The sequence below is a fragment of the Diadema antillarum genome, unplaced genomic scaffold (genome assembly GCF_040938485.1).
Source record: "Diadema antillarum isolate AM-2024a unplaced genomic scaffold, OU_Dant_1.0 seq00000570_RagTag, whole genome shotgun sequence".
Classification (NCBI taxonomy): Eukaryota; Metazoa; Echinodermata; class Echinoidea; order Diadematoida; family Diadematidae; genus Diadema; species Diadema antillarum.
In genome coordinates this window covers 1,210,671-1,234,433 of record NW_027271508.1, presented here as the reverse complement: position 1 = coordinate 1,234,433, position 23,763 = coordinate 1,210,671, and the positions used below count along the sequence as shown (strand labels likewise).

The 23,763-nt window shown below is 39.8% G+C and overlaps 1 protein-coding gene across 1 annotated transcript in view; it reads left to right on the top strand.

Annotated features, from left to right (window-relative positions):
• The first annotated feature begins 340 nt into the window (after nt 1–340).
• The window catches only part of LOC139735344 (ras-related and estrogen-regulated growth inhibitor-like), a 44,706-nt gene continuing 21,283 nt past the window's right edge, over nt 341–23,763 (top strand). The window contains exon 1 of the mRNA XM_071646091.1: nt 341–590. Within this exon, the coding sequence (XP_071502192.1) occupies nt 407–590 (184 nt within the window). The 5' untranslated portion in view covers nt 341–406. The remainder of the gene's footprint in view (nt 591–23,763) is intronic.

Sequence of the window (23,763 nt, the reverse complement as noted above, 5' to 3'; positions counted from 1 at the left end):
TCAATCTCCATAGACTATTGATTTTCGTTCCTTTTTATCTCCAACGTTGCTGAACAAAAGCAGAAAGCTACTGTAGCTATATAAAATTCAATCAGCTGGGGCACAGGTACAACGCGAGAATGCTATATGCGTCGATTTAGACGGAAAATTTGGGACACATGAGGGTTCCTGCCGCTACTACTAGAAGAGAAATTCTGGGGTGGTAAACGATCCTTTGGAATGTGTCTCTGAATCTCATCAAATTAAACGTAAAAAATTGATCCGTCGATTCGTGTCGACTAACTTTAACTACACCTTCATTCCACAGTGTGGCGACATCGCATCCTGTGATTGCCACAAACCACAGTCGCACGTTGACATCACCGTTTCTTTCGATTAGGGACGCGACGACGCCACCGAAGCGGCAATGCCCGAGAACACTGCGAAAATGTCCTCACCCCCACCAACCAGCAACACGAAGTCGGTAGATATCGGCTCGCTGAAACGGAAGACGTCGCTGAGTTCTATCACCGCCAGGCGGAACGGCGTGGTGCAGAGCAGCAAGCCGCTCCGAGTCATCGTCCTCGGGCAAGCCTCCGTCGGCAAGACAGGTAAATAGAGCAAACTGTAAACATGTTTATCTTTCTCTTCCGCCGCTCTACGCTCCGCCTCAGTTAAAAACAAAAGCGATGGCATTGCTCCATTCATAATGGTTGGAGCGTTTTACTAAGTTCCCCCGACAGGTAGTCATTATTTCATTTCCTTCCCGTTGATACGTCAGTTAGTCCGTTACTTACGCTGCTTTCATGAGACACGATTTAAACAGACACCAACCAAAATACGGCGCCGCGTCTCAGGTCCTGCTCTATCAACAGTTTCGTAGAATATTTAGCTATCCCCAGATCCTTACATCCACTCGGAACTCCTAACTATTGTTGGAGTTTTTGTCGCTCAGTGGATAAGACCGCATACTATCTATCACGAAGTTGCTGGTTCGAGTCCCAGTGTCAGCTGTGGCTTCATCCGAAGCAAAGTATTGCCTATAAATTATAGTTCTTCTATTAGGACCCGATTCCATCGGTCCCGTCCTGGGTTGCTTGCTCACAAGTGATCATTGCTTTATTATTCATTGGACTGTAAAAATATACTATTTTCTAATACTCTCAATTTGTCTAAATTTAATTAGATTTTGAATTTAAATGAAAAATCTTAATTTCAATGAATTCTTGTGTCAAACAGCTGCAAGAAATTTAGAGTATGATAGATATACAATCTTCAGCGCTGGAATGTTGTACGATATTTGTTAAAGTTTCTCCAACCTAAAACAATAAAGTCAGCTCTATATGAAAACCATAAAAAGAGTATGATATGTTGCAAATTATGGGTATCCATGGCGTAAATCACACATTTCCTCTTTATCATTTGTGTAGAACGCAGAAAGCAATGACCTACTAAATAACGTAGTCGACAAAGGTATCATAACTCAATAATCAATCGACTGCATACTGTTTTGACCGTCTGCCAATACTGCGTTATAACTTTTAGTTTGCGTTGTGATGTGTGTTGGTCAGCTCTTGCTTGTAACATCAAGGTGATTTGATATACCTACATGAGTATTGATTCCAGTTGTGGATTAGAGATTTAGTTAAGAGGTGTTGATACACTTTGCTCCAAACTCGTACTGTGTGTATATAAAGTCCGGGCAGCTACTTTTCTTTATGAGGTTTCAGAGGGGACCTGTTTGGCTTTGCAAATTTACAACAAAGGATGCATCCCCATGAGCACGGTAAGAGCCATTGTGCGCTGAAGTGCGTGTTTTCTTTCCAAAGGCATCAAAACACAACGAAACTCTTCTCCATTCTCTCTGATGTATCCTATTGTTGTGGTTCACGTTGAGGCAACGCGCATGCGCAGAATCGCGTGAATCGTCTCGCCTGCCCCGGGCTGCGATGGAAGACGTTGCCGCCAATTTGCCAGTCGTGATGGATGACGTTGATAAACTCTGAAATTCGTCATTCCAGGTCGTACATGTCCCCGAAGATCATATCAAATTGGTCCAGGGTAGTCACGTGGTAGTTATCATGCCGTCATTCGTCACTATGAGTACAAAGAACCACTGTCTATCTTCTCCAACGCCTCCTCTGAAATCAACTTTATGTGGTCGACCATTAATCCTTCGTCACAATACCAGCTAGGGTTGCTTCTCTCGTTCACAAACATGAACTATTTTTGTAATGCAGCTGCAGCAACAAAAATTTATCCTTCTCTAAAAAGTCAAATCCAATGTCACACAGTCACTAATGCACTCGTTGTTCAAGTTTGCAGGGAAGATTGAAGTTCTCGAAGAGAAAGCTTTTGAGCAGTCGTCGTTACCAAAGCAACAAATCGGCATTATCTGCGTAAAATGAAAGGAGGTATTACAAACTTGTACATTGTGCTCAGAAGAAACACGTAATTGAAGACATGACTCGTGATATCTGAGGCTTGAAGCAAATGTTGAATGGCATGTGAGATTGCTTGAATATACTCGCCTCTCTCTGGCCCCGTGTTGATTCGAATTGACATACTCATAGATGGCCAAGTCCATGTCTATTAGTTGTCTGCGTGTTAAGAGAGAATTTCACCGGCTTGTTACGTTTTGTTCACACATTGACTAACAAAACAACAGCAAACAAGCACACAAATCTGTTTTAGGACATAGGTCCAGGTTGTGTTTATGTCAGTTTCCCCCTCTACCATACGTTTTTCCTCTTCTGTCTTTACTCACAATGCCAAATAAAACGACTATGTCTTCAGCGCACGCTATATACGTGTACGTGTGCAGATGCTTTCATTGTCATGAACGGGAAATCAAAGCTTTGAATTTCGTCCAGTGACAAACAATAAAGTAAAATAGAGTAGCAATTAAACGCTTTTAAACGCCATAGACACCTATAGTGTATACCATTGCGGTAAGTCTGTGATGTCGCATATCAACCTCTATGCTTTGTGCTTGATGTACGATTTAGATTGGCGTGAAACACAATACATAGATCGATCTCTGCAATGTACGGGTAGTCAAGTTTTCTCAAATTAAATGAGCTTGCCCTCTATTTCGCCTCTGAGATCAATAGACCTTGCTCCTGAGACAACGGGCATCGAGATAACATGTAACATTTCACAAGAATTCAGGATAAAGTCAAATTGCGTAAGCTATATCAGGAAGCACAAATCTGTCATCAGGGTATTTCCCTTCTCTCGAACGCTCACAGTATTCCTGGAAACAGATTTGTAGTGCATCTGTCACTATGTTTTGGCTAAAGCCTATTATCATTTATTTGCAGGGAGCATCATGACGGGGATGTAAATTATTGCTCAATGCCAATATTTTGATACTAGTATACACTTTTAAGGAGCGTTATGCCGATCTGTTTGTGAAAGTTATCTAACGTGGAGTGAAGAATTGCATAAACTACGAGACGTCACCTAAAATCATGAATTTCTATTAGCACTCATTTTTACAACGATTACGACTTTTGTATCAGAGACACAAATTAATCATCTTGTTTTCCAGTAACATGTCTCATGTATCCCCCCCCCCCCCCCGCAGCTACCAGGTATCAATACGAGTTTGAGAGAATACAGTCTTACCAGTGTTTCCTCTCTTTTAAAGCAGGAATTCAAAGTCGTGTAGCTTCCTTTTTCAATAAGTCGCTGGTTCTTGTGCTACGGTGGTAATTAAGGACCAGGCCTGAAAAGGGGCATATTACTTTTTTACCGTCCCTCAGTATTGTTAAAGCCGCCCCTTAGTATTGTTAATGCCGCAGGCTTAAAGTCTTAATGGGATCATTTCATTCTTGTCTATAGGTCAAATTCGCCTTGCGTCCAATACCTAGACACGTAAATCTGCGTCAAACATATAAACATCACACAATTGCTTTGTCTATAGGCCTATTTGCCAAAATAAAAAGAAAACGTGGGAATTTCAAAGGATAATTTTGCTATAAAAGTTGCAGCAAAATTCAGTAGTGAAAGAGAGTGCAGCAGATCTTTGGTGTCTATTGGACCTTGATATCGTCTGACCGTCACACTCGGGACTTGAACTCTACTTACGGGGAGTAGAGAAACACGATACGAGGAAAGAGGTAGTGGTGCCCCTCTGATCCGGTATTACCTTGTAATGAGATATAGGGAAATGCAATCGTTGCTGCGCAGACAAGATGTAGAAGTAGATCTAGGCTAGAAACATAAAAATACGTGTAACAGAGGCCCATGTCTCTCATAATATGAGTGAAACTGTAACACACCTTTAGTTTCAGTTACCGACACCCAGGATAAGTGGTGAAGACAAATATTTCCTTAACTGTGTATGGAAACGTACATTGATGGACAGATTATCAAATAAAAATCACAGAGAAATTTGGACAACAATATATACATCGGATAAGACGTTATAGCCAGTACTAGCCAAGACAAATTTAAATCATACGTATATTGAGCTGACAGTGGTTGCGTGATATAAGAATGTTCCCTCGTGAAGCGTAAGCGAAATTAGACTGGCAGAAGATATTCTAAAAGCAACAACCTTTCTTGTAGGTTTGACTTCATCCAGTAGGATCGCTAATCCAAGCGAAGTCTTAGACCGACATGTTATGTGCTCAGAGCATTATGCGAATGAGTCACCCACTCAGAGAAGTAAAAGAGAAGGGGAAAAAATGAGACCTCATTCACACTAAAAATAGCTGATGTAAAGAAAAATGACGTGACTGTTTGTCAATGATGGATTTTAACATGTGCCATGTCAGAGATTAAAGGAAATATCCACAAATCAGCAGTGACATTGGATGAAATATTTTGTATGCATACAAACTTCACTAAAAGTTACAATGGATCATAACGAAAATACGACATTATGAAGTCGAGGCGGATCTACCTTTGAATTTCTTTAGGCAGGATTTGGTTCTGAAAGTATGCCCTGACTTCACATGCGGGATCTGTTCATGTTAACCAACAAATTAAACATGCAAGTCATTTTCGTATGGTGTGTTCGCATCGCGCGCTGTTGATGCTTTTTCGCGTTTACTACATCACAACAACCACAAATCAATTGATGAAAATTTGCAGGTGAGGCATGTCATGCCCTATATGCGATTTACTCGAGAGATTACAGTATTATCTTCAAAATTCATCATGACGTCATTCACATAGCATAGGAAGCTATTCTTTTAAGCATATGTATACAACCCCAGCTGGCTACCACCGTCAGAGTTGTTGATGAGATGTCGAAGGCTGGGGCAGGTCAACCCAAAGTCAACTCGAGTGGAGCTTGACGACCCTTGGAAGTTTCGAGGCTACCATAGCTTCATTTCCGAAATAATCGACACGAAACGGTGTTAACGGTGAGATTACATTTCAAAGAAAGTTTGTGAATGCTGAAGGGATAACATGGTAACCGCTTGGCCTGGCGATGGCTTATAAGTTACTTTATAGGTATTAAAGGGTCATTAGTGCGCAGTGTGTGTCGTGAGGACGCAGACCATCCGAAACATCTACCAAGGAATGCGCAGATCACGCGATTGTTACTGTACGAGCCAAAATGCATCTCTGCGTCTTCAGCTCGTAATGTTTACGCAGTTCTCCTTGGATGGTTTTATTTGAAGTCATGCTGATGCACTGTCATGTGGATGACACAATGTTTTATTTTAGGTTTGACTACCAACTTGATATTTTCAACTTTTCGGTGTCGCTTAAAGGGGAAGGCTAGTAACTGATCAGTGGGAATCAGTGGAAATGCTGGGAGATGATTGTTCCAATCCTTATGGGATTCATTCAAGAGTACATTATATATCTTTTGCTGTGTGAAAATCAATTGCTTCAGAATGGTCTCATATTCAAGTAATGTGCAGTTTAATGTTTCCAGGTAAGCGTCCCTGGTCAGTGACGGGGCATTAAACTGCACATTATACTTGAATATGAGACCGTTCTGAAGCAAGTAATTTTCACACAACAATAGATATACAATGTACTCTTGAATGAATCCCATAAGGATTGGAACAATCATCTCCCAGCATTTCCACTGATTCCCACTGATCAGTTACTAGCCTTCCCCTTTAATGTCTGCTTTAATGTCTGTAGTAATACATAGAGACTTGAGTCCTTTACTAACCATATTTTCATTAAAAAATTAAGTCACAGCGACGAGAAAGTATGTAATGTATTTGATATGATATATAATTATGTAAACGCACCCAACTTTGAACGGACATTAAGTATTCGTCGCTCCATTGTCGAAATACTTCAAAATGGAACCTCAAGTTTGGCTCAAACCCTTAAAAGACAGCGAAACAATGCCCTCGTTTCCCCCTTCCTTCCCCCTATTCTGATCTCTTTATTTCTATCCTCGCCCGGGTTTTTGTATATCTATTCTTACCAGCGATCCATTCATAGTCCGTCCATCAATCTTGAAACCCATTATCTCGTCTTATTTTTTTTTATGACATGAAAAAGAGGAAATTATTTTCTGTTATAATCATCTACGTGGCTGCGTGATCACACAAGTAGACTCAAGTTTAAAAATAATTTCACTTTCCAGGAAACAGACATGCTGTCTGCAAAGTTTGATTTTTTTCTCTTTTTTTAACTCTTTGTTCATTATATTTTCTTTTCTGTTCAACAACGCATTTGTTGTCATCTCTATTCGTAGAAATACAATTTGGTTAAATGGAGAGGCTATTTATGTCGCATTGGCTTACCCCCAAGCTCAACCGCAGCTGGACACTGGGTTTCGTTTTTACCCGATATTATACTCTCTTTTGTTTTTCTGCCACGGGAGATGGTGAATGGACAGAAGTTGTACTTTCTGAAGCGGCAGTGTAGCCAGTATTTCGAGGAAATACGGGGGCAAACAAATGTATCATTATACCGCCTGGGATTCATCGTAGAATGAGGGGATTCTCAATTATCGAGAGGGTATAATGAAACAAACACTTCGAGGAGGCGGCAATCTTAAAGAAGTCACACCCGAACGACAGGCATTTCATCAAAGTTGAAGATTGAACCCTTTCACCCTTCGATGTTATGACAGCCGCACTGGCGTGATTTTTCTTGGCTCGAGATCTTGCGATAGTGTATAATGTAGCGGATAAACCATATAGGCCACCGTTTCGGAATGGTAACCACTGTCTCAAAGAAGATATTACTTCATGACATTTTCGGGGAATAAATCCTTGAAGGCCTATTCATCAGTTGATCCCTCTGTTACGGCAAGAACAAAAGTGCATCGTGGGACAATAATGCCTCAAAACCAAAGTCGAAGGAGCATGACGGACTTCTCCCTCCGCAGTAGCATTTGTGGGCATTCGATTGGTAAGGAGTTAATGTCTATTGGCTTTTACTGAAAGACTGTGATTTATTGCCTCTTTCAACTGGTTTCATCATTTTCTACAGTCATCATCTGTCTACACGATGTTGCTAGATCACTAATAGTTCGCCTTCCTCGTGAGGAGATAATTATGGCCGAACTCTTTGCTCTGTATAACTCACCGATTTATGATATGTGGTGTAGAACTTCTCTGTCTGAAGATATTGTCATCGCTCTTTTCTATGATAGGGTGGGGGTGGGCTGGGTCATATTTTGTATTTTTGCAAGTGTATTTTACAGGCCCATATGCAGGCCCACAGATTCAGGCCGCCAGTGCTCCCCGCCCTCTGTTTAACCTCTGAAGGTGAAGAAGTGCCTCAAGCGAGTAAGGGAGGCCTACAGTACACACGCTATTGGTCATGGCAGGGCGGATATTTAAGAGTCTTGTCTGCTCTAGGATAATAGTGCAGTCGAATTTCTGTCTTTGGGGCTAAGCAAGACGATGAAGGCAGCACTATTTGACAGGTTTTCGCACCAATCAACCCATGTTCATTGTTGACACTAAATTTTGCGGCTTAGTTAAAGGCAAGGATATACCCGGGACCTCGTCATAACACGAAAAATCACCCCTTAACACCGCCGCAAGGATTTTTTATTTAAGGTACTTGCCAGCGGGAAGAGGGGAAGTGAGTGGGTGGATAACTCAAAAGGTTGAGAGGGCAATATTATTACTTGGATAAGCAGCGGTCATTGCCTTCCAGTTCCACAAGGAAAGTATTGCCATGCTGCGAGATGAAAATAGGAAAAGTGAATGTGCCGAGGAAGGTGACCCAGTGAATATTAAAGAAATATATCTCTGTTGGTATTGAAATGAATGTGTATTCTCTTTTGATGTGGGTCAATCATTCAGTACCGCGTCCTATATAACAGGATCAATTGTATATACATTCTTTTTTTTAATCATCAGTTTCCATATTCCATGACGATTCTCCTCTGAAGTCCGTAGATGCATGTCTCGAAAAGGACTTGGAACTTTCCTTCGATACAAAAGAAAGCAAAAAAGAAAGTTATGTGCACTACTTACCTTCACTCTGTCTTCTTGGAATACTCCCTTTGAATTTTTAGACCCTAGCCAGTGTATTTCGAGGTATTTACGTGGTCATTTCTAGTGTATGATGATGCCAGTGTGTATATTGTTGACGATAGAGAGTGATGGAAATATAGAAGGAATGTCACTAAAACTGCATTCCTCTCACACATAGCGGCGCAAACATAGTTATAATTGTAAATCTCCCTACTGTCTCATACCGCAATAATGTCGTCTATAGAGCATTCTTCCAGGGCCACCTCTGGATCCGAGGTTGATTTCAGAGAAAATTCATTTTCAACTCTGACCGCGTAGAGCGGACGGCCCCCATACCATCGTGCATCCAAGCGAACAAAAGACAACAGTAACATATGAAACCTCATGTTTAATTTGTTTATGAGAAAGAGTGTGATTAACCCTGCAATTTATGTGCATTTAAAATCAAAGCTCTATGCAAAGATTAATGTGCATTGATCATAATAAAATCATTCTGTAATTTACATATAAAACACGTTATTAAATTCAATATATGATTACTTAATCATGCGATATACTCATATGAAGTACCTGATAAATCGCCTACTTGTACGAGCATACAGATAGGTCGATTGTGGGTGGGTGTGATGGGGACGCGTTGATTAAAATTATTCAATATTCGCTATATATCCCTCGGTTTCGAAATTCTGTGCTGTTTCGCAGATCGGAAACTCACAGTATTAGTAGCCTCCAATATGTACCACAAGCCCGTGGAGAGGTAATGCTTTAAAGGGGAGAAATCCGGTACTACCGCTGCACACCTTGTGTCTGCTCTACCAGATACTGCTAAGGGAATGTTGCCTCCCCTGAGTGTAATGTTGGGAATGTGTTCGATGATGATTATGCGAAGTCGTGTAGTGTTTCCTGTGACTTTCTGATGGGATCCACCGAGGGGCTTGAATCCCGCATTAACCGAAAATGAATGAATGAATGGATGGCTTAAAGAATGACAGAATGAAAGAACTATTATTGACTAATTGAATGAATGAATGAATGATGAATAAATGAGAGAATTATTTTTATTGACAGAAATGATTAATGAGTGATTGCTTGAATGAAGAGATTCAATGAATAATTTCGTGATTATTGAAGGAATAAAGAAGTGAATTAACATATCATTTGGACACGAATGAATTAACCAAGAACAAGAATGCATAGTGAATACATACTATTTATATTGATGAAGCAAAGGGTAAATCTATGAATTTACTTTTGAGAGATGCAAGAGACAAACTTTTAATCGCCGTAAAATTCATAACATTTTTTGGTTTTATCATATATCGTTATCGTCTGTTGAGAATGAGAAGGGCGTTAAGTTGTCTCGAACACTATGGGTTTTGTGGTCACTTAACGCCCTTATCATTCTCAACCGACGGTTTATGCTGCCGACCAATGATCTCATACAATGACACGTTAATGATGTAACGTTCCCATATTCTGTATGCAGAGTTTTCTCCTTCACCGACGAGAGACAAATTGCGTCCCGTTAATTTAACGAGATTGCCTACACGAGGCATGGCTCTGTTTCGACTCCTCGTTAGTTTATTTGTATCATCAGTTCTTCCGCCAACGACAATCGCGCGCGACAGAAGCTATACTTGGTGCCTTGAGATGTAATGTCTTGTCGAGACAGATTGAATGACCTATGCTCATTACCATCTTACTGGGAACTACTCCAACTTCCTCAACAGATGTGTGGGTTAGCATCATCGGGGAAACAATTCCACCTTCCCGTTTCATCACTGCGTAGAGTGACACACTTTCCCTCTTTATATCTTCGCAATGGTAATATTGTTTTTTCCTGGCGCAGTGGCGAGACGATGGTCTAAATATAGCCCAAAGTGGAACTTGAAATAACACACACACGTTTCTGATTCATATTTAGCAGGAAATGCCCGCGCACAGTACGAGCCTTGAGTAGCGCATGTCTGGCCTCCAAGTGCGTGATAAGTAGCACGACTGAGAAGAAATCAAAACCTTTCTCTCTCCTTTTTTCTTTCCATCTATGTCCCTCTTTTATCAATTCTTTCTTCTTTCTTTGTGTCCCTTCTCCCTCTCTCCCTCTCAAACTAGTGAGTCTAACCGGTATCTCCTCTCCCTCTCTTCTTCTTCCATCTCTCTTTTTATTTTACGGTCAAAGAACTTACACCGTGTCTTCCTCTGAAAAATCTTTCTAATGCGATCAGTTCCTGCCACGCAGTTTGCTCATAAAAAAAGAGGTATTGAGTTTGTAAGAGAACGACTTTGATGAAAAGTGAGGAAACCTGTCAATACATCGTGAATCCTTATGAGCCAGCACGTCGAGTTTTATTGATATGATGTATTCATTCTCATGTGAAGCTGCCCCCATCTCCGTTCCACTTCCCCCCTCACCCAACTCTCTCCTCCTTCTATCCCAATGGACCTTGTTTCCCAACACTTCTCCATACACGACATCTTAGGCGTGAAATTGTGGCACTCTGCTCATCGTCGACTTCAACGTGCATGCCTCCATCTTACCAGTCGACCTTTATATTACCTGTTCTCAAATCGTATCCGGTTATGACCTAGCAAATATATGGCCAATGACACTGAACTCACCGTCTCCACTTGAAGCTCACTTTCAGAGCCTATGCAGAGGCTCCCATTCGCAATGTTGACGGGACAACCCGATTCGCATGAACGTCAGAGTCTATACCGAAAGGTCAAACATGTATGTAAGATCTCCAACGAGAAGATAGGAGAGTAGTTCCTCCAACATTTTCTGGTCCGATAAGGCGAGAAGACGAGATATTAGATCTCATGTCACTCCTTACCGACTAAAAAAAAAGAATGAATGAATGAACGAATGAACAATGATGAATGAATGAATATGTAAGAGAATGTCTGAAAAAGTGCTTAAGGAGATATTGCATGAATGAATGAATAAATAAATAAATAGATCTGAGAAGTCGAGAAGACGAGACCTCACAACTTGCTTTCTCGTCTTCTCGGGCCCGAAAAGGTCGAGAAAACGAGGAACTATCTCGTTTTCTCGGCGGCACTTATAAATGAGCTTCCGTAGGATATGATCACCAACAATGAAGAAAGATAATAATTTCCCGAGGCGTAGACTGTCATTATGGATGATTACAACCAGTATGCTCTGAGCAAATTACTGACAGAAATGAAAGTCTCCTACCTTTCCCCATTACTGCGTAAACACTCAGATTACTTATTTCTTTTCAACAAAAGTTCATACACGTTATTTTTTTTCTTTTTAGAAATGGCAAGGTCTCTTTCATTCAATTAACAAAACAAACATTAATTCCATGGATTATTATACAGACTTACGTGCATGTTCTGGGTTCATTAGAAGACATTCAGAGTTATATAATAATGAGAATCGTTCTAAAGATTTAAGGTCTCTTTAGCCCATTTTTTCATCTTGGATAAAGAACGGAATATAAACTGGGAGGGGGACTCAAGGGGAGAGAAAGAAATCAAAATAAAACCTGTTCTCCGTTTTAGGGTTCGTTCGTTTGTGTGTTGTTGCTTTTTGGTCAAATTTTTGTCGAGGTCTATTATACTTATACACAAATTCACCATTTTCATGTCACGTGATAACATTGAATGGTAAAGCTGTTAATACATCTCCTTAAAGCGTGCTTATAACCTTCCTTTCACAGTCATGTTCAAGAGAATATTTCTTTATGGGAAATCTTGTTAATGTAGGGCCCTTCGGCTACGTTAGGTTGGTGGTTCCGTCAATCTGGGTCTGTTTTCATTTCTTTCTCTTTGGACTGTTTTTGCTTTATTCAAGCTATGTTTTCTGATGAAACGTCCTGTGGTGTTTTGAGGAGAATAGAAAAATAACCCAGTTTCTTTGGAAAATACCGCGCGTTCTACCCGACGTGTGCCAGTCAGAAAAAAAAAATAAAGAGTTCGTTTGACTTTGTCATTCATTGACAGGAAAGAAAATATGTAGGATTTATTTCAGGGTTTGAGAAAATCCTATTTTTATCGGCAGCTGGAACTTCTAGATATTTCACCAGATACATATCAAATCAATCGAAGAACGTTTTCTTTGGTTTTAGTGTTGTCTCAAAATGATAAATATTGCATTGTAGAAATAATATACATAGTGTCCCTTCTTAAATCTCTCGTGATCCCAGAAGTCAATATACAAATGTACATGTTTAATAGTTTGTTTGTTTGTGTGTTGTGTTCATGTAGCATTTCACAGATCTATTTTATGTTTGCTACAAACCTTAAAATTCGATCGATAGCAATCCTACTTTCTGTTCTCACAATGTTCATCTTTTGACAAGTAATTCACTCATTGCTGATAATATTATCGTTATGACCCCCATGCATATTGCCTAAACATTGTCTTAATTCGATGTCAATGGCTGTTTCCGTTAAGCGCATATGTACATAGCTATTCCACGTTAAAATAAAAATCATTTATGACTGAAAATGAGCATCTGGGTAGCATGTGTTGAATTTACGGGTTCTAGCAGAGAAGTACCTCCCTATAGTTATTGTTCTAGCTATGTCTCCTGGTCTCGTACTGAGAAACGGGAAAGTTCTGTTATGTTGTTTGTATGTACTCGAGGTCAAACTGCTGATTTCTTGGGTAAATTCTGCACTATAAATGTTACTATGAATCAAATAAAATGGTTTGATTTTTAAGTGGTTTGTTTATTTGTTACTTCTGATTTGAATACCATTAAAAACATACAATAAATCAGGAATCTTTATTCTATTGATGATAATCCATTTAAGCCTATTTAGACCATGTATTACGTCGACAAATTCTCAGCAGGAAAACATGTTGACAAAGTGAAAGAAAAACTGCTTTGACGCAATATCCTACATCCAGAGGCATAGATAACATACATGTAAAGCTTGGCGAAAGCCATATGTTTGGTTGTTTGTTCACGATAAATGTATGATATACAACTAGGATCAAGAACTTCAGAGCGTGACATATTAAACAATCAGCAAGGGAAGAGGTAAATACATCTTGGGGCTACGTTTGTGCGCATGCTTGAGAACATCTCACGCTATCGATAGATGGATTTAACCCATCGAGTTCGGAAACCACATTATTTTCTGTGGTTCGGCACTATATCTCTTTATCAAATCTTATCTATTCGTTGTTATTTCTTAAGGTAGAGTAGAGTAAGCCCGGTAAGGAATTATCTTATTGAATTGTTCGTTTAGGTTGCAAAATTTGCAAAAGCCTTCTGACTTCGAAATTTACAACTGATCCTTTTAAATTCATACCCCTCTCTGAAATCGGCAAATTTTGTCGTTTTCTTTGTGATTTCATTCAGATTATATGAATTTAGTGTAATCTTCCGTTTTATTTAAAATCTGCTGTAGAATTAAAAAATGGTGATGAAATGATAAAAAGACTGTAGTTTTTGCAGCAAAATTCTCCGGAACTTTACAGGCTTAAGTTGTAGCCATATTGTGTAGGCTATTTTGTGAATTTTCGCAGTGTTATTTTTATTTCCCCTCCGAACTTTGTCCACCCCTCAACCATTATTTGGATCCCCCGTTCTCACGCAGTGTGTCCCTCTTGATTTGCCACATTATAAAAAACAAATACGCTGTATAAGCTTTATAAGAATGACATTTTTGCCCGCCGGTGGCGAACGAGGCTTAAATGTCGCCCCTGTCGAATCCACCGGGGTTGAAAGTCGAGTCAAAGTTTTTGGGGAGCAGCGGGAGTAATGGTTTCTGACAGCGTGGCGAGCTGCTAACACCTCTGGCCCAATCCCGACTCGCAGAAGGCTTGTAGGCGTTTCAGCTTCAGTTTATAGCGCCTGTTTGTCACTGTGACACTCCTAATGCACTTCCTCGGTTATTCAGGGATGATGTGAGATTTGTTTTACTTTCCTCTCTACGCAAACCCGGGATTTGGGATGTAATTACCCAACACCTTCCGTTCACATGGCAACCCCGCCTAGTAGTAACAGAATACGTGGATTTGCCTCAAGCGAACAACGCACATACGTATACCTGTAAACATACTGGCAAAAAAACATGAACATTCCTTTGCCGCTGCTGTTTGTCAAATTCTTTGTTTTGGTGTGTTACTCATGAAGAAAGTTACTCATAAACTGATTTTCATATTTCGTGAGAATTTATATATTTCTTTCTCTTTTTTTTTTACTTCTGGATTATGTTGATCAGAATAACAAATGCATTCGCATTACAAAACCAATAATCCTTCCTTTCAGTAGAAATGGGGGCGTTTGATCCAGTTTTTTTTTTCATAATAATACAGTACAGCGTGTGTATACATCGATACAATCCAAAATCATAAGCTATATTGTATGTATTTCCTATATGGACGCTAGTTTTGTTTATATGCGTGTGCGAATCGATATTTTCACTTGGCGCTGCGCGCTTCGGGAAAAAGATAATCTCTTGGGGGGAATATAACCGCCGCGGGAATGTCATGTGTTATATTGCACCTTTAAAAAGGCAATATCTATATATAATGCCATGTTATGTTGTTTGATATTAACAATCTATATTATGTATGCAATATCTTATACAGAGAATATAATCGATTTCAGTTTGATTTACGTTATATTTACGTTTCAAATGATGTTTATGTCGTTTGTTATCCTTGAGGTTTGATTGTGCTTAAAATCACCCTGCTATCAATTCTAAGTTCCCCAGTTGCTCACGTCTTGCTGTGCTTTGGCTGGGTCAAATGTGCTTAGAGGGTTAATCACACAAAGTATTTCCTGAACTCACATGGGTGTATCTCGTTTACGTCTCACCGTTCTTCCAGGGTTCGAAATGCCCAGCGGGACTTCTAATTAGGGAGTCTGAAATTCAAGTCGCGGTAATGAGATCAAATTGTTCTTGAGATTCGGGATAAAAGCATAACTGACCTAATACGCTGCTGCCTGGCTTACGAGAATGAGTTTCAAAAGGTTGCTTGGCGATCAGGGTGATTAAAGAACTTCGACAGGTAGCAACGGGCAGAGTGCTTTGTCTAGTTACACACATCTTACCAGGGGAAGTGGAAAAAGATCTGACCATTGCCTCACCACAGATAATATTTCAGATGTGGTACATTACAAAGCGCCTGTATGAAACGGTGGGCGAATTGTGCAATAATGACGTCACTCTCCTTTCATAAAGCCTGTGATAATACATATTGACATAGGTCAGGGTTTCATGAAGCATTATGTGTTAATTCTGCTTCGTTGGCTTGTCTGAGTGTTATCATATTGAAGATGTAATCAGCTTTCGACATCATCTTGATTACCCGTGCGAGTGTTCAAAGCGCTGTGATCGACATGTGTATTATGGGCAAACGCTATACAGCTTTTTTTTTTTCTGTAGGAAGGAGTGTTTGTTTGCATGGATGTGTATTATGGAGAAAGAAAGGTCAAATGAAAGTAGAGCAATCGATGTATGAGAAAAATATGGTACTGACGAAACCACACGGGATTTTTTTTTTTCAGGAACTGTTCTATCGTCATGTGCAAACATACTCCTACAACATACGGACAACTTTGAGAAGAACAAGCAACAGTCGTGATTCAGTTTTCAGCAGCGGCAAAATTGTTGCTGTCGAGCGTAATGAATGCGATTTGCATTTCTCCGAAATGAAACTTTAAGAACAAAAATTATTGATAGAAGATCGTGCGTACGAAGTCTTCTCATGCGCAGAGGCAGATTTTCTGCAGAAGTTGTTGTTGTCTTAAGTCAACCCTGCACACATTTTCAGTAATCAGTCAAATAGCTCGTCCATATCTCCGGCGTGAACCACAAGCTCTGATTTGTCGGAGTGCCTGCATGCTCGCGGCTCAACCGTGAGATGAATATTATGCGCAAAGCGTGCAAACTACTTTGACTGCTATGCAAGACACGAGGAGAGTCTTCCATAAAGAAGAAAAATAATATATATATGATAAATCTTGCTCCAGGCCTGGTGATGCGCCCGGAAGCCAAGCCAGCATCTATACAGTCACTCATCCATAGCTACATCGGAAGAGTGATTGATTGAGGGGGATGTTGGATGGTGGCAGAATGGGAGGGAAAAAGCAGGTCAGCATTCTCAGCCGCCAAGAATGAATTTCCACGTAAGATCTTCATCTTAACGGAAGTTGCGTCATCATGCAGTATTCATAATTACACACGCGAAACTTGATAATCTATCATTCCAGATTTATCGAAGATCCTACAAAAATCAAACCCGTGTCGTGGTTGGGTTTGTACTTCGGTCTCGAGATTGGAAAATTGCAGAAAGATTGTCAGTACTAGAGTGCTAATGAAACATTACATTCATAACGATAGCAATCATCTACCAATCGCACTCATGATTGAAGTGTGCTTATAGCGCCAAGCACGTTGTGTGGCTGAAAGCTACCAGTAGATGGTATTACTGCTGTCACCTCTCACTCTTATCCTCATACCCATCTCCGCGCCATCCCTTTCTACAACAAATATTCATAAATTCATGTCACTTTGTGATTGATGTACTTTAATATTGTCCGCGCCAGTAATATGGGTTGATTGACGACAGCCTGCTCAAGAGAGATTTTGAACACTACACTTTGTCATGTCGAACAAGTTGGCGTCAGAATAAACATTCATTTAATGCAATAAAAGAAAATTGGCCTGTCAAGATGATGTTTGGTTAAATGAGGCAAGCATTTTCCCCCTAATCATTATCATCATTACCGATGATATAATGCTAACCAGTCTGATGCAGAGCGTTGGTAATAGACCAGGAGCTGGCTGCTGGTCAATTTACCCCATCAAGCCCAAAAGGTTTGACCCCTCAGAGTTACTGGGGCCACCCCCCTCATTACAAAACTGGGCGTCAGCCTGATACCTGAGGGTGGGGTCGTCCCCCAGGGACCCCCCCAAAATGGCCCCCGGCGGGTGTAATTTACCCCATGGAGCCCATGGACCAAACCTGGTCTAAAAGAATGGCCTAGGGGTGTACATAATAAAAATATAAAAACTGACAAAATATCTGGTCGGGAAAGGGGTTGCCAGACCGTCCTCCCCTGGGCCCCCCCTGGCGGGTGTAATTTACCCCACGCAGCCCATGCACCAAACTTGGTCCAATGAAAGTACTATGGGTGTACATAATGAAAATATAAAAACTGACACGATATCTGGTTGGGAAAGGGGTTGCCAGATCCCCTCACCCCCCCCCCCCCCCCCCCCCCACCACCGCCCATTACGCCCCTTCGTGGGTTTAATTTAGCCAACAGCACCCATGGATCGAATTTGGCTGGGGGAAAGTAGGTCCCACTATGAGTGTGCAAAAAATAAAGATAAAAGATGACAAAATATCTCACTTACAAAGAGTAATCAAACATATCCCCTACCTTTGCTACCCCCCCCCCCCCATTTTGTAGTGTGAAGGGCCTGTACGGTTTGGAGAGGTATGAATGAGCGTGTCATAAAAAGTAATAAATGGAACTTCTTGAATTAAGATGAAGTTATGACAACAGAAGCATTGTGTGTGTACATATATCCACATGCCCCATCCCGCTCCCTCCCCCAAAAGAATGGAGTTATCGATATCTACACTAGAAACATGCTCAGACAGTGCAGACCTTTGCCAAGCAGCTCATTTCCACCCATCCACACATGCTAAAAACTGCCAAATTTCCCATATAAAAGCCTTTTGCTTTTAAATGCCATCAACTTCCAGCTGTGTGGTAGTGCATTATACCTTGAGCACATGCCTTTACCTTTAGTGCGCATGTATGCAAACCTCAAATTCATGCAGCTTGAACTCCCAATTCCATTGATCTCATCTGCCATAAGATAAAAATCATCAAAATTTCATAAAGATTCCCGGATCACTACCAAAATTTATATTTATCATCTGTTTTTAAAATGTAATTGTGTTATTATCATCTTTTCATACAAGTTTCATCCAAATGTGTTCTCAACCTTTCAAGTTGTTTTGCATACAAACAATAATGCAGACAATACTATATATAAGTAACATAAAACCTCAAGTGGCAGAAATAATCACAACTGTATCCAACATCCTACAGTTCAACTGTGTTACCATGCATGTGGAGCAAGCTCATGTACAACAGTACAAGAAACTGTATACCTGTAATAAAAAAATTGTACATGCAGTGGGTGCATAGGCCATAGTGTGGTTAATTGCATGCATATATTTGTATGTTGTATACATTTTACTTGTTGCATGCAATTATACATTTCGAAGATCAGCAACATGTGTATCATCAGTCTGCAAACAATAAAAAGGCAGTGTTTTCCTGACCTTGGTAAGTGAACTGGGCTTTCCTATTGTAGGTACATTGTACTATACTGGTAGGCCCCTATGACAGTAGTACATGTATTTCATCACTGGATGACAATTGGTGTCAGTAACAGAGCAAACAAAGAAAGGTAAAGAGTCTAGATCTTGGACTAGATCTAAGTCTCAAATATGCTATGATATGGCTAGATATCTAACGTTAGACCTATATTTCCTATACATGCTATAGCTTGTAGAGTACCTAGTACTATTTGGCGAAACCAAATGAACTGGAACAGGGGATGGATTATCAGCGAGATGTAGTGTATCATGAGTCATAACTGAGAAACCAATAAATAGAACATCAATGTTCTCAGCCTATATAGGTTTAAGTGTCAAAGGTGTGCATTGCTTTAAATTTGCATAGAACACTTAAACCCTGAATTTGTTAAAGTCACTGCACTTCCTATCATTCATAGCTAGAGTCAAAAAGGCAGAATTATACTACATTTCAATTTCTCTATCTAATAGACAACTTTGACTTTAGGATTAGAAATAGCCTTATTAATAGCTATATGTATCATAAGTGTTGAAGATGCAGATGTTCCAGTGAATGAATACTTGCAGAATTGGGTATGAAGATTAGGCAAATAATCTGAAACTCTCTTTAAATATAGCAAAAGAAATAACAAACTGTCCCTGTGTTGTAGCCTCTCCCAGGAGAGGCTGCAGTGCCAGTGTGGTGCATGTAGTAGTCTTTGTGCAGACTCATTGACAACCAACAAAGGTTTGTACCTGTAAACTATGAGAGCTGCACAAGGTATAGAAAACAAACAACTGAAGTGAAAACAAGCTTATGTGTACTTTCGCCTCATACATCAGTGTAAACAAACTCAGAGTTGAGCATAAATACTATAGCAATGCACAATTATAGCTTTGGCTCTAACAGAGGTGTAAGTGAATGACCTTTGGTACAGATTCCTATATTTTTGCAGGTATTTAAAATATTATCTTACTACCAATGGTTTTGATTTGCAATTTAAGCAATTTGAGGCTTCATTTGGTCACAGCTCTTCAATCTTAAAGGACAAGTTCACTTTTATAAACATAAGGATTGAGAGAATGTAGCAATATTAGTAGAACACATCATTGAAAGTTTGAGGAAAATCAGACAATCCGTTCAAAAGTTATGAATTTTTAAAATTTTTGTGCAGCAACCGCTGGATGAGAAGACTACTGCAGTGTATGAATAGCTTGCGTACAACAATATAAGGAAAATATAAAGAGAATTTCACAAAATTCCATCTTTTGAAAAAAGTACACATTCCCCTGACTCGTTACCGACAAATGTTATGGGCAATATTATTCCCCCTGCCTTTAGAAAGAGGCAAGTCAAGAGCTCTTTTATTATGCGAAAAAAGTGAAAATATGTTGAATTTTCTTTTACATTTCCTTTATACTGTTGTATGCATATGACTCACAAGCTGTAGTAGTCTCCTCATCCAGCGGTTCCAACACAAAAATTTTAAAAATTCATAGCTTTTGCATCGATTGTCCAATTTTCCTCAAACTTTCACTGATGTGTTCTACTAATATTGCTGCATTCTCTCAATCCTTATGTTTATGAAGGTGAACTTGTCCTTTAAGGCTCTCTGTCCATGTTTCTGGCATGGTAGACATGCTGCATGTACTGTAGCTTGTTAAGACATCGGTATCACAATATTTGTAACTTTAATCAGGCTGTTTGTTATTTCTTTTGCTATATTTAAAGAGAGTTTCAGATTATTTGCCTAATCTTCATACCCAATTCTGCAAGTATTCATTCACTGGAACATCTGCGTCTTCAACACTTATGATACATATAGCTATTAATAAGGCTATTTCTAATTCTAAAGTCAAAGTTGTCTATTAGATAGAGAAATTGAAATGTAGTATAATTCTGCCTTTTGACTCTAGCTATATGAATGATAGGAAGTGCAGTGACTTTAACAAATTCAGGGTTTAAGTGTTCTATGCAAATTTAAAGCAATGCACACCTTTGACACTTAAATCTATATAGGCTGAGAACATTGATGTTCTATTTATTGGTTTTTCAGTTATGACTCATAATACACTACATCTCGCTGATAATCCATCCCCTGTTCCAGTTCATTTGGTTTCGCCAAATAGTACTAGGTACTCTACAAGCTATAGCATGTATAGGAAATATAGGTGTAACGTTAGATATCTAGCCATATCATAGCATGTTTGAGACTTAGATCTAGTCCAAGATCTAGACTCTTTACCTTTCTTTGTTTGCTCTGTTACTGACACCAATTGTCATCCAGTGATGAAATACATGTACTACTGTCATAGGGGCCTACCAGTATAGTACCTACAATAGGAAAGCCCAGTTCACTTACCAAGGTCAGGAAAACACTGCCTTTTTATTGTTTGCAGACTGATGAAACACATGTTGCCGATCTTCGAAATGTATAATTGCATGCAACAAGTAAAATGTATACAACATACAAATATATGCATGCAATTAACCACACTATGGCCTATGCACCCACTGCATGTACAATTTTTTATCACAGGTATACAGTTTCTTGTACATGGTACTGTTGTACATGAGCTTGCTCCACATGCATGGTAACACAGTTGAACTGTAGGATGTTGGATACAGTTGTGATTATTTCTGCCACTTGAGGTTTTATGTTACTTATATATAGTATTGTCTGCATTATTGTTTGTATGCAAAACAACTTGAAAGGTTGAGAACACATTTGGATGAAACTTGTATGAAAAGATGATAATAACACAATTACATTTTAAAAACAGATGATAAATATAAATTTTGGTAGTGATCCGGGAATCTTTATTAAATTTTGATGATTTTTATCTTATGGCAGATGAGATCAATGGAATTGGGAGTTCAAGCTGCATGAATTTGAGGTTTGCATACATGCGCACTAAAGGTAAAGGCATGTGCTCAAGGTACAATGCACTACCACACAGCTGGAAGTTGATGGCATTTAAAAGCAAAAGGCTTTTATATGGGAAATTTGGCAGTTTTTAGCATGTGTGGATGGGTGGAAATGAGCTGCTTGGCAAAGGTCTGCACTGTCTGAGTATGTTTCTAGTGTAGATATCGATAACTCCATTCTTTTGGGGGAGGGAGTGGGATGGGGCATGTGGATGTATGTACACACACAATGCTTCTGTTGTTATAACTTCATCTTAATTCAAGAAGTTCCATTTATTACTTTTTATGACACGCTCATTCATACCTCTCCAAACCGTACAGGCCCTTCACACTACAAAATAGGGGGGGGGGTAACAATACTAGGGGATATGTTTGATTACTCTTTGTGAGATATTTTGTCATCTTTTATCTTTATTTTTTGCACACCCATAGTGGGACCTACTTTCCCCCAGCCAAATTCGATCCATGGGTGCTGTTGGCTAAATTAAACCCACGAAGGGGCGTAATGAGCGGTGGTGGGGGGGGGGGGGGGGGGTGAGGGGATCTGGCAACCCCTTTCCCAACCAGATATCGTGTCAGTTTTTATATTTTCATTATGTACACCCATAGTACTTTCATTGGACCAAGTTTGGTGCATGGGCTGCGTGGGGTAAATTACACCCGCCAGGGGGGGCCCAGGGGGGGGACGGTCTGGCAACCCCTTTCCCGACCAGATATTTTGTCAGTTTTTATATTTTTATTATGTACACCCCTAGGCCATTCTTTTAGACCAGGTTTGGTCCATGGGCTCCATGGGGTAAATTACACCCGCCAGGGGCCATTTTGGGGGGGGGGGTCCCTGGGGGACGACCCCGCCCTCAGGTATCAGGCTGACGCCCAGTTTTGTAATGAGAGGGGTGGCCCCAGTAACTTTGAGGGGTCAAACCTTTTGGGCTTGATGGGGTAAATTGACCAGCAGCCAGCTCCTGGTCTATAAAGGTAAAGTGGGATTTTGTCGAGGCGAATGGAGCATGAAACTTTAAAGGTACTGTTTACCATTGGGAGCAGTGATTTGAAAAAAAAATGTTCGAGATATCACATTATTGATGCATATTTGTATGTCAGTTAATGTATCACAAAACATCCTACCATATGAAAAAATTGCAATAAAGCCTAGAATGTAAGGAGATGTCATTGTTTTTCTCATTAAACCATAACTGTAGACGGTTTAGTCAAGAAACATTCTTATAATCACTATTGCTTATATTTGTATATTCAACATTAAGAGTGATTATACTGATTCAAATTTTTACATTGGTTGCTTCTATCCCTATAGCCCATATTTTAGAACTATTTTGAAGCACTAAAGCTTGGTTTTTGTTTCATCTGCAAAAGGTAAAAAATGTCTTTAATAGTGGGCACGATGAAATTGGAAAATTGAATATTATAGCAACAGAGAATGAGCCAAATTTGACTGAGGTTAGACTATACCATTGCATGATGAGAAAGTTCAACAGATAACAATGTTAATATCCAACATCGCTAAACTAAACAAGCGGGTAGCTTAATGTTGTCAGCATGTAAAGATGCTTCGAAATGTCAAAGGCTGGATGAAGCGATGCTATGAGAAAAGCACAAATTTCACGAAACAACATAAAAGTGCGTTTTCCTATCGAACTTTAACGGGTTTGTCTTTTTTGAACACATCTTGTCTTCATTTTGTATGCAGGCAAAGAGCCATATTGACTGATTTCAATATATGATAATAATAACAATAAGGTCTTCTTTATCCAGGGTAGCCTCTTAGTGTTGTCACTGCTCTACCAGAGGGCCCTGCCATTATCATTACCCTAGCGTTGCCAGGTACCCATTTATATACCTGGATGGAAAGGGACGTGGTGGGTTTTTAAAACATCTTGTCCAAGGACGTATATGCACCGGGCGGGAATCGAACTCGGGTCCTCCGATTGGGAGTCGGGAGTTTATCCACTATGCCACATTCCGCCCCCCCCCCCCCATAATAGCTCATGATGAAGAGAAAGCAAGCTCTATACACAAAAGTAAGTGATTGAAACTTGTGATAAGATCATACTAGAGAAATCATTATAGTGCATGACATTTCAAGCTGTCATCAATATAGCACA